At 46.8% G+C, this 17,237-nt stretch overlaps 1 protein-coding gene across 1 annotated transcript; it reads right to left on the bottom strand.

Annotated features, from left to right (window-relative positions):
* Positions 1–2,357: 2,357 nt before the first annotated feature.
* On the bottom strand, positions 2,358–10,522 carry PGAM1 (phosphoglycerate mutase 1). Its single transcript, XM_027591823.2, has 4 exons — positions 9,732–10,522; positions 5,186–5,460; positions 4,249–4,429; positions 2,358–3,509 (listed from the first exon to the last, which is right to left on the bottom strand). Exons 1-4 carry the CDS (start codon positions 9,868–9,870, stop codon positions 3,340–3,342), a joined length of 765 nt encoding a protein of 254 aa, XP_027447624.1. The 5' UTR covers positions 9,871–10,522; the 3' UTR covers positions 2,358–3,339.
* Positions 10,523–17,237: the final 6,715 nt, after the last annotated feature.

The following is a 17,237-nucleotide window of genomic DNA, read 5'->3' as shown; positions in this document are numbered from 1 at the left end:
CCCCTCTACTATATATCCTTGTGCTTGCCTGGGTTTTATGGCAAAACAGATTCCTAGAAGTGGAATGCTGGGCCAAAGAATGTGTACTTTTAAAATTTTGGTTAGATTTTCCCCATGTTGCCTTGCAGGAGGATGCTACCAATTTGATTCTACAGCATTAGCCACTTATTTTCTCTCTGACCTTCCCAGTGGCCCTGGAATGTACTAATCATTTCTGCGTTTTACAGAGAATTAAACTAAGGCTTAGAAAAATTAGTTAACTTGCCCTACGTCACATAGACGTCAGGTGGCAGAGCATTAGAGCATTATTCAAACCTACGTCTGTCTTAGTGTAAAGCCCACATTCTTCTCTACTGTTGTGCCTCCTTAGCTAAGTATTGACCAGAACCTTGGGCATGAAGTTAGAGGCTCTCCAAATTGACAGTGGTTCATTAATTGCTTGTTGGGACATCATTCATTCAATAAATATATATTGAGCAACTACTCTCCCAACCACTGTTTGAGGAACTAGGAGTTAATGCAGTGAACATGATAGAATCCTCTCCTTGTAGAGCTTACATTCAGAATGGGGAAAGACAGGTGATATGTAAACAAACGTTCTAATAAAGTGTCATAAAGAACATTTGAAACGGCGCCTGGGTGGCTCAGTTGGTTAAGCGACTGCCTTCGGCTCAGGTGATGATCCTGGAGTTCCAGGATGGAGTCCCGCATCGGGCTCCCTGCTCCGCGGGGAGTCTGCTTCTCCCTCTGATCCTCCCCCCCTCTCATGTGCTCTCTCTCAGATAAAATAAATCTTTAAAAAAAATAAAAAAAAAAAACATTTGAAACAGCTGGATAATAGCCCTCTCTGATCTGCTGCAGAGCAGGTTGGATTTTTCCATTAACTGTCCAATATTGTATTACAAGTTTATGTGCCTGTCTCCCCTACTAGCCTGAGCTTTTAGGGCAGGATTCTGTCTTTGAATCTTCAGTACCTGGTATTGTGACTAAACATAGCAAAGCACACTAAAAGTTTTTTTGAGTGTTCTCATAGCTGACTCAATGGCTGTGCCCAAACAGTGATGTTTAGTGATATCATCTGCTCACCTACAACTGGTTCTAGAAACAAGGAGAATATTGTTTCTGTGCCTTGGAATAGTGATTCTCAGCCTGGGTGAGATGAACTTCAAAATGCCTACAAAGGGTTCCCCCCCTCCACAGGTGATTATGCTTAGCTAGCTAGCCAAGCCAAGCACGCTCTTGGAAGGATAGTTGTTGTTAGCCTCCTAGTGGTGTTGGTAAATAATGCAGGCTTTCTGTTACTTTCCTACCCCTAAGAGTTCTACTCAATGAGTGAAGACGGCCATAAACTTAGGTGATGTCAAGACGTAAGAGTAAGCTGATCCAGTCTGACTTGGGTGAAGAGCCTTGGTCAGAGAAAATTACCAACTTTTTTTGGTCTACAATTCAGTATAGGCTAAGTAAATTTAACATTCCACCAGACTGTTGGGGACTTAAAATTACTAAAGCTCATCTTAGGGTTTCTATATAGATCAAGCAAAAAACTAGAGAAGCAAGATGATTAGAAGTATTTAAATTTAGCATAAGGACTGTAGTTGAATATTTTTCCTCTGGGTTCCAGTACTCAGTGTATATTTGGCCAGTTTCTGCACCTCTTTCAGCCTGTTTCTTCTGTAAACTGGGGATAGCAGCCCTTTCAGCGGTGGTGATTAGAGATTGTATATAACATGCTTCACCCAATGGCTGGCACAGAGGAGCTTCATGAGAGCTTCCCAGACGGAGGGCGTTACTTCCTCCAACTAGAAGAAAGGCAGTAAGAGCTTTCTCTTGCCTTGTAGGCAAGATCCCACGATCTTTTCAGAGGCCTTAGAGAGAAGGTAAATGTGAGCCATGTCCCTTCCTAATTACATATATAATCATACTCCTTTTCTCCTGCATCATTTTATAAGGGTCTGTGTAATTTCTGAGGATGAAAAGTGTGAATCAAGTTTACAGATTTCTAATAGAAAAAGAGTAGCTTTTTAAGGTAAACAAGACTTTACCTTACTCAAAAGGCATAATGGGATTTCAGAATTTGACTTTCCACTCAAGTGGTATTCAGTAACCAGCATCACTGAGCAAGAGCTGTAGACAATAGGAATGGAGAGCTCAGCCAAGATGACCTGCCCACTCCATCAGCTCTCCAACCTAAGATGGAAAACCTAGTAAGATACACCATATTTGGACCAGACTGTGTAAACTGACTGGTTGTCCTAAAGCTCTTATTCTGTCATACAAGGACTTGGGTGATGAAGGACATTTCAAGTTTAATGTTCAAGCTGACCTCACATAAGAGGTATCACTACATCACACAGAGATATTGCACATCACTCCTTTATTATACTGATCTGGAAAAAAGATTTAGTACAGGTACGCTCAAAATGAGTACTGGGCCCGTGGCAGGGCCAAGCAACTGGAACATGATCAGAAACAGATACAGTGAAAGACACACTTGGACATGATCAAGAGGCATCTCACTGCCGTAAAACATTAAGGCAGGGGAGGAGTTCTGAAACACACAGCAGGATGAACTCCTAGGCCTCAGAAGTCAAGGAATTGATCCCACACTGGTGTGAGGAATGGCTTGTTTTTGGATGATCACATGTGGGAATATTTCAACCGCCACTAGAAACCCCAGAAGGGTTTTTGTTTTGTATTTTATATATATATATATATATATATATACACACACACATATACATATATATATATATATACACACACACACACACATTTTTTTTTCCTTGTAAAAGTAAATGCAACATGTAAAACATTCAGATTGATCCCAATCTTCTAGAGCCAGCTCTTCTGGGGTCAGAGGGGAAATGATTGTTTTTAATCACCATGCAGGTTACATTCATCTTCCACTGGAATGACTAGAGCCCCCCACCTGACTACAGAATAGTACAGGACTTGCTCCTGGGACCACACATAGGCTCTCCTGCTTCTCACTTGGTCACACCTAGCATGGTTCCTCCCTATCCCCAAATCAAGCAGGTCCTTAGTAATAAAGCAGTAGCAAAAACCCCAGTGTTACTAATTCCCTACTCTTGGGAAAGAGTCTTCTCTCAGCTTGGACTGAGAACTCATGCCCCAGAAGTGCCATTCTGACTAGAATATATGAAGGGAATGGATGCAAGAAATAAAATGGCTAAATGAAATTAGGAGCCACTGGTTCCCATCTGCAGCTAAAACTTAGATTCCTACAGATGTGGTCAGTGTGACATGTGCAGGGAAGAAGTGCAGAGGAGTGGGATGGGCAAGGAGGGATCCTTGGGAAAGTAGTCTCCCTGCTTGCCTTCACTTTTTGGCCTTGCCCTGGGCAGCCACAGCTTCCATGGCTTTACGCACGGTCTCTTCATCCCCCAGGAACTGCATGGGCTTGATGGGCTTCAAGTTCTTGTCCAATTCATAGACCATGGGAATACCTGTTGGCAGGTTCAGCTCCATGATAGCCTCTTCGGAAAGACCTGAAAATACACACCATGATTAGCCAACCAAGACACAAATGCACATCACCCCTGCAGGTGACAAAGGACTATAGTAGGAATTAAAACAAGACACCCTTTCCGATATTTGTAATAACAGTGATGATCTGTATTATAGATCAGTCACCCAAAGAATGCCAAATACTTATTTCTCAGCCACTGAAAAGCAAGAAAAAAGTATGAAAAGGTGTGTACCACAGATCTCTCTCCCAAAGTAGGGTTTGGAAACCCACAGCGAAGCAGGACCATACACATCTCAAATGTCCTATGTAGTCCATCCAGCCTGCCAAAAATCAGCACATCTGCGCCTCGAGGCCTTCAGGTGAAACAATTTAGGATGCAAATTGAGATTCACATGTGAAGTTGTACCAGGTTGTGATTAAGGAGGATTTTATCAGTAGTTTCAAGTGGCAGTCCTAGTCTAAAGGTGAGCATCTCAAATTATAATGTGTATGTGACTCACGTGGGTAAGATGCGGCTTCTGCATCAGGTCTGAAGGGGGACCGGAAGCTCTGCATATATAATAAGCACCCAACGAGTCTATCTACGATGCTTGGAGGCAACAAGGGTAGAGGGTGACTAGGAGTCAATCTGGACTATCTCCAAGGCGCTCCATATGTCTGGCCTTTTCCTAAAGGTCTCCTTTGCATGAATTAAGTCCCTGATTGGTGGCAATTTTGCTGTATCCCTCCTTGAGGGTTCCCCTGAAAAATATACATACCCTCCAGATGCTTGACAATGCCTCGAAGGCTGTTGCCATGTGCTGCAATCAGTACTCGTTTCCCCTCCTTGATCTGGGGAACTATTTCTTCATTCCAAAAGGGCAGAGCTCTGGCAATTGTGTCCTTCAGACTTTCACAGGAGGGTAGCTGATCTTCAGTGAGATCTGCATACCTTCGATCCTAAACAACAAAAAAAACCCCAAACTCACCAATTAGTAGTAGTTGCATCTGTTCTGCCCACTCCTCATCCCCTAAGTCAAAGTGATGGATGAAAGTCTCTCACCAGGGCACAGAATGGAGCTGAGAGCTTGGCAAAGGGGGTAATTATTATCTTGCTGCTCTTCCTACCACCATTACCCACTAATTGGGAAGATTAACTATTCAAAAGAAACTTAGAAAAGGCAGCAAAAAAGGTAGGCACAAAGCTCTTCCCAATTCACTTAATCTTGCACTTGGCTTAGGAAGGCCCTACAACTATGGATGGGTTTTAGTATATGTGCTGCCAAAGCGAGCACATATGGATGGGTTTTATAAAGTATGTCAGCAAAGACAGAAAAAAGGATAGGGCGCCTGGGTGACTCAGTCGGTTAGGCAACTGCCTTCGGCTCAGGTCATGATCCCAGGGTCCTGGGATCAAGTCCCGCACCGGGCTCCCTGCTCTGTGGGGAGACTGCTTCTCCCTCTCCTCCCCACTTGTGCTATCTCTCTCTCAAATAAATAAAATCTAAAAAAAAATTTTAAATAACTACCAGCTCTATCTTTTAACAAGTGAAGGTCATTCCTTGGAGAAGGGGAACTAAAACAATTAACAATTTGTCATAAATTATAAACTCAATGGGACTAGGCAGACACTAATAAAAAGCTAAGAAAGAGTGAGGCCCAGGACCCTAACCTGTGGTCCTAGGTGGAGTGAGCGAAACCCCTATTAGTCCATACCTTACTGATCTTGCTGTAGAAGGGATGGTCGGGTTCCATTGGAGGTGGTGGGACATCATAGGAACGCCTCCAGATCTTCACCTGGGCCTCGCCATGCTTGGCAGCAGTTTCTGCTTTATTCAGGCCAGTCAGACCCCCATAGTGCCGCTCATTGAGGCGCCAAGTCCTCACTACTGGCAGCCACATTTGGTCAATGGCATCCAGCACTGTCCAGAGAGTCCGAATTGCTCTCTTCTGCACCGAGGTGAAGCAGATGTCAAACTCATAGCCAGCATCTGGGAATCACAAGTTCAAAGTGATAAGCTAATCAGGTCCACTCTGGAACCAGAATTTTCTCACATAGAAATTTAACTAGTTTGGGGGCGCCTGGGTGGCTCAGTTGGTTAAGCGACTGCCTTCGGCTCAGGTCATGATCCTGGAGTCCTGGGATTGAGTCCCACATCGGGCTCCCTGCTCAGCAGGGAGTCTGCTTCTCCCTCTGACCCTCTTCCCTCTCGTGCTCTATATCTCTCATTCTCTCAAATAAATAAATAAAATCTTAAAAAAAAAAAATTTAGTTTGTATACTCTAGCAGGAAAGAAATATTCCGCCTTCACGGAAGATAAAATTTGTTAATTTATGTTATAGCTGACAACATACCTCCCAGTGGTTCCCCAATAATTCATCTAACTCAAGACCTAAACATATTGTCAAGTAGCTAATCTGTGCCATCTGTGTGGCTTATCCTAAACCCCAGAGTGCTGTGCTTAAGCCCATTTGAAGAACTTATTTCTGCTTCAACTCTTTCAAGAAAAGGATGCTTAAAAACTTGGAATCTCTTAATAAATAATAATAGCTAATATTTATAGAGGGCTTACCATCTGTCAAGCACTGGACTATTTTGTCCGTGTTTTGTCTTCCTAACAATCCTTACAACCCATGCTAGAGGAGTTAAGCAAATCATTCAAGGCTGAAGCTTATACGTGAGAGATTAAAACCCAGGCTGTGTGGGCGCCTGGGTGGCTCAGTTTGTTGAGCGACTGCCTTCGGCTCAGGTCATGATCTTGGAGTCCCCGGATATCAAGTCCCACATCGGACTCCTTGCTCAGCAGGGAGTCTGCTTCTCCCTCTGACCCTCCCCCCTCTCATGTGCTCTCTCTCAAATAAATAAATAAAATCTTTAAAAAAAAAAATCAGGCTGTGTGACTCGAAAATCCAACTCATAACCACCATCTCTAGCCCCTGCCGTATTTTCCTAACCCCTAAGAATCTAGATGTTTGTATTTTAGTTAAAATAGTCACTTCTGACCAATAATTACTAATATATTTCAGTCCTAACTGCTTGTCTAGGCGAAATGGATTTTAAACCCCCAACAATGAGGACACGGCAAGAGCTCTTAGAGGATGATGATTAAAACTTCAGTTTGTTGCCTGAAATTATATTTTCACTATGGAGTGGAAATCACATCACAATCTCTTAATCCACAGTTTCTGCTCTAGTGAGGTGCCAGCCTGTACCTACTTAGATGGACGGCTAGACCAAGGTTAGGAGAAGCCACTCCCTGGAGAAAGAGCAAAAAGGGCAAGTGCTGTGCACTGATTCATTTATAAATGAACCTCTCCTCCATACACATACACGGTACTTATTAAGGGGTGGTAATCAAGAGTTACGTTGCCCCAACCAACAGGTTACAATTCATATTTCATGAAATATTATCCCCCCTCCCAATTTAATAAGGAAATAGCCCTTTATGTAGTGTTTTCCTCCATGAGGCTACAAGGCCCTCTTTGAAATTCAGCACAAACTTTCCTGGGTATTGCCTCATATGGAGGCTGCCAACAGTAATTAATGCAATGTGAAGTGAATTCTCCTGCCAGTCATTCGACTGAGAATGAGGCCAGTAAGAACTATGCCGATGGGGGAAGGGAGGATTAATCACCAGGAAACCCATCACTACACTACCCACAAGGGAAAAGATGACAAATCTCATCACTGAGCCTCAGGACAAGTCCTAGTAGACTCCATTACCATCTCCTCCCTAACTCTAAGGGGAGGAATGGCTCCCCAGTAAAAGGCTGAGTCAAGGGAAAGCAACCATCCATTGTGCAAGCCTCATCTCCCATGCTGCACAGCTACCGGCTGTTTCACTCCAGATCTTTCCACTCGCAATCCCGTTGGATATTCAAATTAAGTCCCCAAGGAGAAAAGTAGTTCGCCTCAGGGCACTTAACAGAGAACTCTAAGGCCTCTTCCTTTAACTTGCCCATTAGATAAAACACATAGACTAGGACACTCCCATGGGTGGAGTAAATGGTGTGGTGTGGACCTCATTCCCCCCTGCCCCCGAGGTAAGACTGCATGGGGAAACTCAGTTCTCACTAGCTTCCTCCTGAAACGTTTCAAGAGTTTAAAAACCCTACTATGATTTAAAGCTCTGAAGAATTTAATATATTTATTTTAGGTTTCTTACATTACTCATGATGGTCTTCACCATTCAGATTTCTGCTTTTAGTCTTTTTTAGTATCATTTGTGATGCCCACAACATATTCATATTAAGATTTTAAATGAGATTTTTCTAACTAATGCTACCAACATTTACTTAAAAACTGAAATGGGGGGTGCCTGGTTCGCTTAGTCACAAGAGCATCTGACTCTTGATCTCGGGGTTATGGAGTTTGAGCCCCACACTGGTGTAGAGATGACTAAAAATAAACTTTAAAAAAACTGAAATAGGGGCGCCTGGGTGGCTCAGTTGGTTAAGCAACTGCCTTCGGCTCAGGTCATGATCCTGGAGTCCTGGGATCGAGTCCCGCCCGCATCGGGCTCCCTGGTCAGCAGGGAGTCCGCTTCTCCCTCTGACCCTCTTCCCTCTCGTGCTCTATCTCATTCTCTCTCTCAAATAAATAAATAAAATCTTAAAAAAAAAAAACTGAAATAGGGTCTGTTAAAGAGAAATTACAAGTTTGACCATTTGATCAGTCTTTAGTGTACAGCTGCAATTATCTTTGTCCTGGGCTAGTCCTCAGCAAACCACCACAGACTCATACAGTTCTTCCTGCCAGACAGGAGAGAAAATGGCCTCCTTTACCAGCACTTTCCCTTTCCCAGCCTCTCCTAATGTAAGTCTCACCAGCATTCACACACATAGCCAGCAGGATTACATTTCCCACACTTTCCAAACCTTTGCTTCACTTCAAAGGATCTAGAGTGAAGGCAAGAGGCCAGAGTAACCTGGGCACCTGGGTGGCTCAAGTTGGTTAAGCGACTGCCTTCGGCTCAGGTCATGATCCTGGAGTCCCTGGATCGAGTCCCGCATCGGGCTCCCTGCTCAGCAGGGAGTCGGCTTCTCCCTCTTACCCTACCCCCATCTCATGTGCTTTCTCTTTCTCTCATTCTCTCTCTCTCTCAAATAAATAAAATCTTAAAAAAAAAAAAAAAAGCAGCAGCTAGAGTAACCTGAGGCCAAATACCTCTTCCATATCAGGCATCAATGACCCTTTTAAAGGGTTGCTTCTCTGTCCAGAGGTTAGAAGGGAGCAGGGCGGGATCTGCCCTAATCATCAATGGAAGCACCTTCTCCCATCCAAGTACTAACCAGGCCCGACCCTGCTTAGCTTCCGAGATCAGACGAGATCGGGCGCGTTCACCTTCTCAGACCAGAGAGATTCTCCAGGTTGCGGACAGCTAAGAATGCCTCCTTATAAAAAGCATTCCAAAACCACAGAAAGCTATTCCCCCCCACAGCGGGGCAAGCCGGGGTAGGCGAGTTTATCTCACTGCCACTTCCACCTTTGCCCAGCATCTACCTGTTACTCAACCCTGAACTGGAACAAGCGAGATGGACTAGGAATAAAAAGATACGACCTTGAACAAGTCATCTATGCAATCCTTACTTTTCCCAACTATAAGAGAGGGCCAGGGAGGGATAGAAAAGAGGGGGATAAAAATCGTCTACTTTATGGAATCGTGCACAGGATCAATTAAAATCCTTCATTCATTCATTCGATTACATTTGAAAATAGATTTTGGACACAGGATTTGTGGGATGCTGCTTAACGGCAAAGGCCTGCATAAGCACGTGGGCTTCTGAGGCCCGCTGGGTCCCCCCGCCCCAGTGCCGCGATACTCCCCCACAGCCGGGGACAAGCGTGTGGCCTGACGCTTCACTAGGATCCGCAGCGACCTCCTGAAAAGGCTTGGTCACGGCTGCTGGAAGACACCGGGCATCCAATGTAAAAACCCGTCCCCGAGTTACTAAATGCTCAGACTAAAAAATGGGAGAATTTCGCAAGGTGGTGCCCTGGAGAATGCAGTGGGTTAAGGGACGACCGCCCCCGGTCCTCTTCCTGGGGCGGCCCCTCACTCCATTGGATGACCTTGAGCAAGTCGACCCCCCCCCAATCTGGGCCCATTTTGTCAATTGCAAAATAAATTGCTGGAGAGCTGAAGCCCAAGGTCAGCCCTCTCTGGGAGGGCAAGGGGGCGAGCCAGGCGGCCTTCACTGAGCGGCGACCGCCCGGGCCTCCGCAGCCCCCACCCACAGCCCGGCTCGGCCCGCTCCGCACCTCGCAGCGCCTGCCCGCCGCGCTTCGCCTCCTCGTGCCCGGCCGGGCTCAGGTCGGCGTCGTACCAGCCGCTGAAGCGGTTCTCCAGGTTCCAAGTGCTCTCGCCGTGCCGGATCAGAACCAGCTTGTATGCAGCCATGGCGGCGGCTCCGGGTGCGACACAGACTGAGACTAGCCGAGATTCTGGAGTCGCTGCCCGGCCCCAGCCGCGCCTGCGCCCTCGCACCCTACCGCCGGGCTCCCGCGCACTTGGTCGCCCAAATCTTTCCACTCGCTGGAGGCCGCTCTCCTCCCGCCGGGCGTGCGCATGCGCCCCCGTGCCAGCGCTGCGGCCGCCGGGGGGGAGGGGCGCGCTCGAGGGCGCCAGAGCGCATGCGGTCTCGGCCGCCGGCCCCTCGTCTGCCGCGGCGGTCACGGAGCGCACGTAAGCGCCGAAAGGCGGCGGGACTTTCGGGCAGCGCCGGGGTGGGCGTGTCCGCGGTGGCGTTCGAGAACGTTTCTGCTCTTCTAGTGTTGCTGTTATTCATAAGCCGTTTGTCGTAATAAAGTGACCGTTATCATTTGAACCGCCCTTAGCTGCGCCAGGTCACTTTTCCATCCGTACGCAGAGTTTGATTCACACACCTGTGCTCGAATCGTCACTCTTCCATTTTATTGCTTTGCATCTTTGGGCCGGTCGCTTAACCTCGCCCAGCCTCATTTGTGAATGGTCATAATAAATGCTAAGCTGGTGCCTATCTACCTGGAAGGTGCTCAGTCAATAGCCACTACCAGTGCTCTCTCTTTTTAGTGGATACTCATTTCCTATTGTGCACGTAAGAGAGCTGGCTCTGACTGCGGGCTCCAAAGTCCTGCTCTTTATAGAAACACGGGGCTGTTTATCCCACCTCTTCGGGTGTCTCTCAGCCTCTAGTCGGTGCCTCCTGGTCCTCCAACAGTGACGCAAACTCTGGACCCCTTCAAACATTCCAGAAAGAGGAGAGTCACTGCCTGTTCCTCCCCTACACCCAATCAGCAGTTTAATATCTGCTTATCTGGACAGCTCTCTGACGCCTTTGGCGCTGACTCCTGGTTTATTTCAAACTAGCCACTGTATTGAGCCAAACCGGGAGTCAGTCAGTGGGCTAGGGCCAAAGATGGGCTGAATGTGTTTTCTGCCCTTCACAGCAAGTGGAGTGCAAATAAGACCCACATGTAAACAGCTAACAATGAAATTGTGCTGTGTGCTGTATTTAACAGATTCTAGAAAAGTTTTTAAGATGTTCTCAAAAAAAAAAAAAACTATGTACCAGACAGTGTTATAAGTGCTTTACAAACATTAACTCAGTTAATCCTCATATCCTCATACTGATCCTATGAGGTGGGTATTATATTTCCTTATTTACTGATGAGGAAAATGAGGGATGAAGTAAACTGCCTAAGGTTACAGGACTCAGGATTCAAGCTGAGACTGGCTTCCAAATCCCCATCCAAATTCACAGCTCGGAAATGGAGGAGAAACCAAGACTCAAACCCAGGCAGTCCCAGGGCCTAGGGTGCCCTCTAACCACAATGCACCACCTGGGAGAAGATGGAATTCAGTGACCAGAGAGATGACCAGAGTGAGGTCCAGCACTAAAACTACACCCAGAGCTCACAGAATCCCAGCGCTACAAAGCGAGAACTGCCTTGGAAGGCCTTCAGTTCAAGGTTCCAGCATGGCCCACGTGGGGATCCTTGAAAGAATCCGTCTTTTCAGGTTCTCCTTCTGCTTGCTGCTAGTGCTTGGTCATCCCAGCCTGATACCCAGGCCCTCTCAGGGAGAGCTTTTCCAGCCTTAACCTTGGCTTCTCAGACTGGACTTTTTGTCCCCCTGCCTTGGCCCTAATCCATACTCCCAGTCATGGCTCCTGCCATGTCCCTTTCTCCTCCCCCTGCTCTCTGCTTCAAGATTTCTGTGCTCTAGTCTAGATGAGGTCTCCCATTTATGCACTAAGTAGGAAGTATAAGTGGGAAGAAACCTGAGTTCAAATATGTCTCTGTTTCTGATTACCCATGGGACCTAAGATGGGTCACTCAACTTCTCATCCTCATTTTCCCCATCTGTAAACTGGGTTAACAATCATATTCATAGCCACCTAAAATGCTGTTTGAGGAATAAGTGAGATCATGCATGGGAAGCGCTTAGCACTGTGCCTAGCAAATAGTCGTAATAATAACAATAAATACATTACTAACATTAATAACAAATGTTACTAGCAGTGTGATCAAGAAGGCAAAAAGATTTAATGAAGAGCACCAATTCAAAGGGTATGAGCCTGGGGGTCCATGAGCAGATTTCCCTTCTAGCAGGATGCCTGGTAGGGGACGGTTTACCCACTGGGATTGGAACTGGCAGATAAGTAGGATACTTTGGGTATCTAAGGCATCTGTACCACCAGCCTTGGGAAAGAGCCTGGGAATCCTGTTTTATTCCTTTACCAACCCCCTTTGCCTCCAGAAGGCATCTCTCATTTCCTTGGAATCCTGGGGAACTCTGATAACTTTATGCACCCCATTTACAGGATATTTTCCTTAACTCATCAGAAGTTTTTTAGGTAGGCCTCAGATCAACTCAACTAGAAACTCCTTGAGGATGGACACCACACCTTAAGTATTTTATACACCCCCCCCCCACACACACACACATGCACTTAGCATGATGCCTTTGCCCTTGGTAGACTCTCTTGAGTGTCCCTGAGTGTCAGGGCTGGGAGAGACCTTGAAAATCCTCCACTGCAACCCCCCACCTCCTGCTACCCCCAGTTCACACGTAACAGAAGAGGAAAGTGAAGTGAACCATTCAAAAAGAGCAGGAGATGAGCAGGGGAGCAGGTTTATCAGGGAGAAATCAGAGGTGATCCCCGGGGAAGGGCCCCTAAGTTGGGGCTTGCTGTGTCAGGAAGTGAGGCAGGAGCCTGGAGGGATCCGGAGAGTGGGAGAGTGAGGGGAATGAGAAGCACTGTGGGAAGACCGGAAGGCTTGCTTTGCAGCCAGAAGCCAGAATTCCTGGACAGAGATGGGGATTCACTCAGCTTTAATCACAAATCTGGGAAGAAGCTTAGAGCCTATCAAACCACAGAGATTTCCCAAATGTCAGTCAAAGGTAAGGATAAATCAGTAGCGTTTGTCCTCAACTTTTTTTTTTTTTAACCTTAGTTGTTATCTCTACTGAGCAGACAACACAGAGACATTTGTCAGGGTTGATTCCTGGGCCCTTCTGAAGAACCGCGTGGATACAGGAGAGAATTCATACATCCCGAGAACAAAACAGGAGTGAGGGGCTGATTGCAGCTGGGGTCCAGCTATAGGAGCAACCTGAGGGACCTACTTCACAGTTCCTAACCAGGTCACTGCCCTCGCTTTTTTGCCCTGCAGGGGGCAACTGTGGCCAGTTAGGACCCTGTTCCCGCCTGGAGTGTGGGGGTGGGGATCTGTGCTCCAGACTCTTCTCAGATGTCATCTCCTGGGCCAGGGGCAGTCATTAATAACAAACCGTCACCTCCACCTGAGGCCTCCAGCCAGCCTCAAAATTCCAAACTCTTAGGGCAGCCCAGTGCTTTAATTCCCCAGGCCTAGGGAAAATCTCAGGAACAGCTTTCAACCAACCAGCTTATTGGTTAAGTTGTTACAAAAATTCAGATAAGGATCATCAGTAGGCACAGCCCTATTACCCTCCACTGTTCATTAAAACAATAAAGGCCCCTCTCAGCTTTCCCTCCCCACTTATTTTGTCCACAGAAGTATCACTCCGTTATCAAGCGCCAAACATTCAGTGGAGGGCCCGATTTAGAATCGAAGTGAGGCAAACCAAGTTCTCTACAGGGGCAGCTGCTGTTTGACCCACAGGGGTCCCCGGCAGGACACCCCAGGTCCTTACTTGTGGAACATCTTGTGACTTCATGGCCTGCTGTTCGGATGTGTCAGCTCAGCTGCTATCTGAGGAAGACAGGATTTCTGTCTCAGAGAGTGAGCCCAGGTGATCGTAGCTCATGCCTCAGGACTCTGGGCTTGGAAGAAAGGAAGAGTGCTTCAAGGAGGCCCGAAAGTCCCGCTCCAGCCCTCTGCAGTCGCCATCTGAGAATCAACAGCAGGAAGGAGTGTGGCTGGAAAAGAGAGAGGCCAGCGCTACTGTGGACTTGTGGCTTCCTACAACTCCCCTGACAACACCCTTCCTTCTGTCCTCAAAACCCAGCCTCCGACTTGAGTGTCTGGCCCAGCGATAGTACAAGCCCTTCTTTCTGGATTCTGGAACTCTTCTGGTCTCTAAAAAGAAACCACCAACCACTGGGGGGAGGGGGTGCCCTCTGCCTCTAGGCCCTGCGTGTCATAACTACGATGATTAAACTGCTCAAAGCAGGGCAATAAGCAAACCTTTTTGACCCCTCTACTTTCCTTCACGTAGAACTGTTTTCCTACTCTATTTCTTTGGATGAAATTCTAAGTACAAAACAGGCAGACACTTTGTTATTTGGGAATAGTTCACATTAAGTTTAGTGAAGGACTGAGAGATTAGTCGTATGAGTTAGGACAGGATCTCTGAGAAGCAGTTGCCCAGACAGGATTTGCATAAAATGTATTAGGGGAAATGCCTGAGACAGGAAATGGGAGGTGATAGAGTAGGTGTGACCCAAGTAAAGGAAGAAGGAAAAGAAGATTGGGTAGGTGGAAGCATCTGGACTGCGGTATGTTTCTGAGGAAATTCAGGAAGGCTGTTGAGGAATCCTGGAGCCAAGATCACTCTTCAGAGCAGGCCTTGCCTTTGCATCCTTGACGTAGGGATACTAAGTCAGGGCTGGACAGCCCGTGGGCAGCGTGACCTCTGTCTGAATGCTGTGAGGGGTTTCAGAGTAACACAGCTGGGGCCCTGGGTCAACCAGCTGTATGAGATCAGGGAGATAAAGTCTCATGGTCGTGCACGTACATTCAATAAGTTTGTCAGAAATGTGTTGGGTTTTTTTTTTAAGATTTTACTTATTTATTTGACAGAGACAGCAAGAGAGGGAACACAAGCAGGGGGAGTGGGAGAGGGAGAAGCAGGCTTCCTGCGGAGCAGGGAGCCCGATGCGGGGCTCGATCCCAGGACCCTGGGACCCTGACCTGGGCCGAAGGCAGATGCCCAACGACTGAGCCACCCAGGCGCCCCAAGTCAGAAATATTTTCATGTCTGCACTTAGTGACTACTTACTGACTAACTGAGGAAAGTTATCAAAGGGGCCTGTCAGCCAATGGCAAGGTGGTTGGCCAGGTTTCCAATATGCCTGCTAAGGATTTTGCTGGGGGTAGAGCAGGGGAGCTGGTGGCTGTCATATATCTGAGTGCAGTGGAGGAAATGCCTGTCTCCCGGAGGTGACAACATGAGCCAGCTCAGGGTTGTCCAGCCTAAGAAATGTGGACAAGAAAGAACAACAATCAGAAACCCACATAAGTTTCTCAAATGGTTAAACATGGAGTTACCCTATGATGCAGCAATTTCATTCCTAGGTGTATACTCAAGAGAAAGCAAATATCCACACAAAAACTCAAACACAAATGTTTATAAGAGCATTATTCACGAAAGCCAAAATGTGGAAACAACCCGAGTGTCCATCAGCTGATGAATGGATAAACAATATGCAGTATATCCATACTGTGGAATATTCAACCATAAAAAGGAATAAAACCCTGATACGTGCTGCCTGGATGTACCTTGAAAATCGTACGCTAAGTAAAGAAGTCAAAAGATGACATAATATATGATTCCATTTCTATGAAATGTCCAGAAGAGGTAAACCTATGGAGACTGAAAGTAGATTTCGTGCTTGCCTGGTGCTGGAAAGTTGAGGGCTGCTAAATAAGGGACATGGAGTTTCTCTGTGAGGTGATGAAATGTTCTAAAATTGGCTGTGGTGATGGTTACACATAACCGTGAAGTGAACTAAAAACATTAAATTGTGCAATTTAAATGGGTGAAGTAGATGGTATGTGAATTATAGCTCAATAAAGCTGCTTTAAAAAATCTGTGAGAGCCTAGCCACCAAGAGCCATGTCCCGAGGGCAGGGAGGGGGTATGGGGGGAGAGCCTGGGGACACTGACGAAGCTGCTGAGCGGCAGGAAGCAGCCGTCTTCTTTTCCCGCCAGTCTTCATGCAGCTCCCGATCTCCTCAGGCAGCTCCAGCGGTGCTCCTCTGGGTGTGGTTGGGCAGGCGCAAGTGGTTCTTGCTGAACCAACTGAGAAACGTGAAGGAGGGACGAAGGCTAGGTCTTGGTGGCAACAGGGACAAAAACTTGGAGGTCTAGCCTCACGGCCCAAACTCTGTCTCCAGGTACCTCACATCTCCTTCCTGACAGGTGACTGGAAGTCAGGTGCGTAGGTCCCATTTCTGACTTCATATGCCACCCCAGGCGAGGGCCTTCCTGGCTGTGCAACTGGTTTTTCTCAGAACACCCAGCCCAAGACTTTGGAGGGAGGTGACAGACACCAGACCTTCCTGCCACAGCCTGGACCAGGCAGTGGCCTCACCCCAGACAGTCTCTAAATCCTCTGGAGATCTATCCCCTTGAGCAAACATGGTCACTGGTAAAGTGAAATGCCGTTGGGAGGGTAAATGGTCTGAGTTAGCCGTCACTTGAGGGGAAAAAAGAAGTTCTCATTTTCTAAAGATTGTCCTGTTGCCATGGCAACGAGGAACCACCACAAAAGGTTTTAAACCATCTAATCGATGACAGTTCATCTCTCTTTTACTGAACAATGACAATTTGCCTCAGTGACCAGACTTCTGTAAGCCAGCCAATCAGCAACAGCCACACTCTGCATCACCAACCCATCCCTAAACTCTACCTCGTCTAAGTGTGTCCATCACTGACCTTCACACCTCCCAGCACCTTATAGAAGACCCTTGTTCCCCTCAAAGAGATCGCAACCGATAGGCATTGCTCTGCTCTCCGGAAGTAATAGATGCAGCTCTTGTTTCAGATATTGAGAGTGGGGTCTCTTCCATAGACACGCTCATGTTCTGGAATATCCCCTTCCTGGGAGTAATTTATCCTCACTTCCAAGGCCATTGCTCCAGTGTTGTTGGTGAATTAGAAAAAGGCCAACTAATCCGGTCACTTATCTTGGTTTTACGGGCTAACTTCCTGCAGTTTGGGAGCCCTGTGAGCCACAGGGCAGTAAATAGATGTGGCCTGATGTGCTTGGTTCAGTCTGTCCTGCAACGGGACTTTCTCAACTATAGAGCTGGAATACAAGGGTTCTTGGAAAAGATTGCCTCTGCTTTCCTGAGAAAGGGTGATAGTTTGGTTGAATCAGTCTCACAAGGGTTTTGTGTAACCTGAGAACTGTCTAGAGGCCTGTGCCCATTTTGAAGAATCCAGGATTATGGTTAAATTTAGTAAAACTTTTAACTTGTAACCTTATCTGGCGAGAGAAAATAAAATTCTTTAAACAAACAAACAAAAAAAAAATAGAAAAAGGCCAACTCCTCTAGACAAGGCCCAGTGAAGAC

This window comes from Zalophus californianus, chromosome 15 (assembly GCF_009762305.2).
Source record: "Zalophus californianus isolate mZalCal1 chromosome 15, mZalCal1.pri.v2, whole genome shotgun sequence".
In the NCBI taxonomy this organism is placed as follows: Eukaryota; Metazoa; Chordata; class Mammalia; order Carnivora; family Otariidae; genus Zalophus; species Zalophus californianus.
Note: the sequence above shows the minus strand (reverse complement) of the source record. Positions and strands in the feature narration are given on the sequence as shown.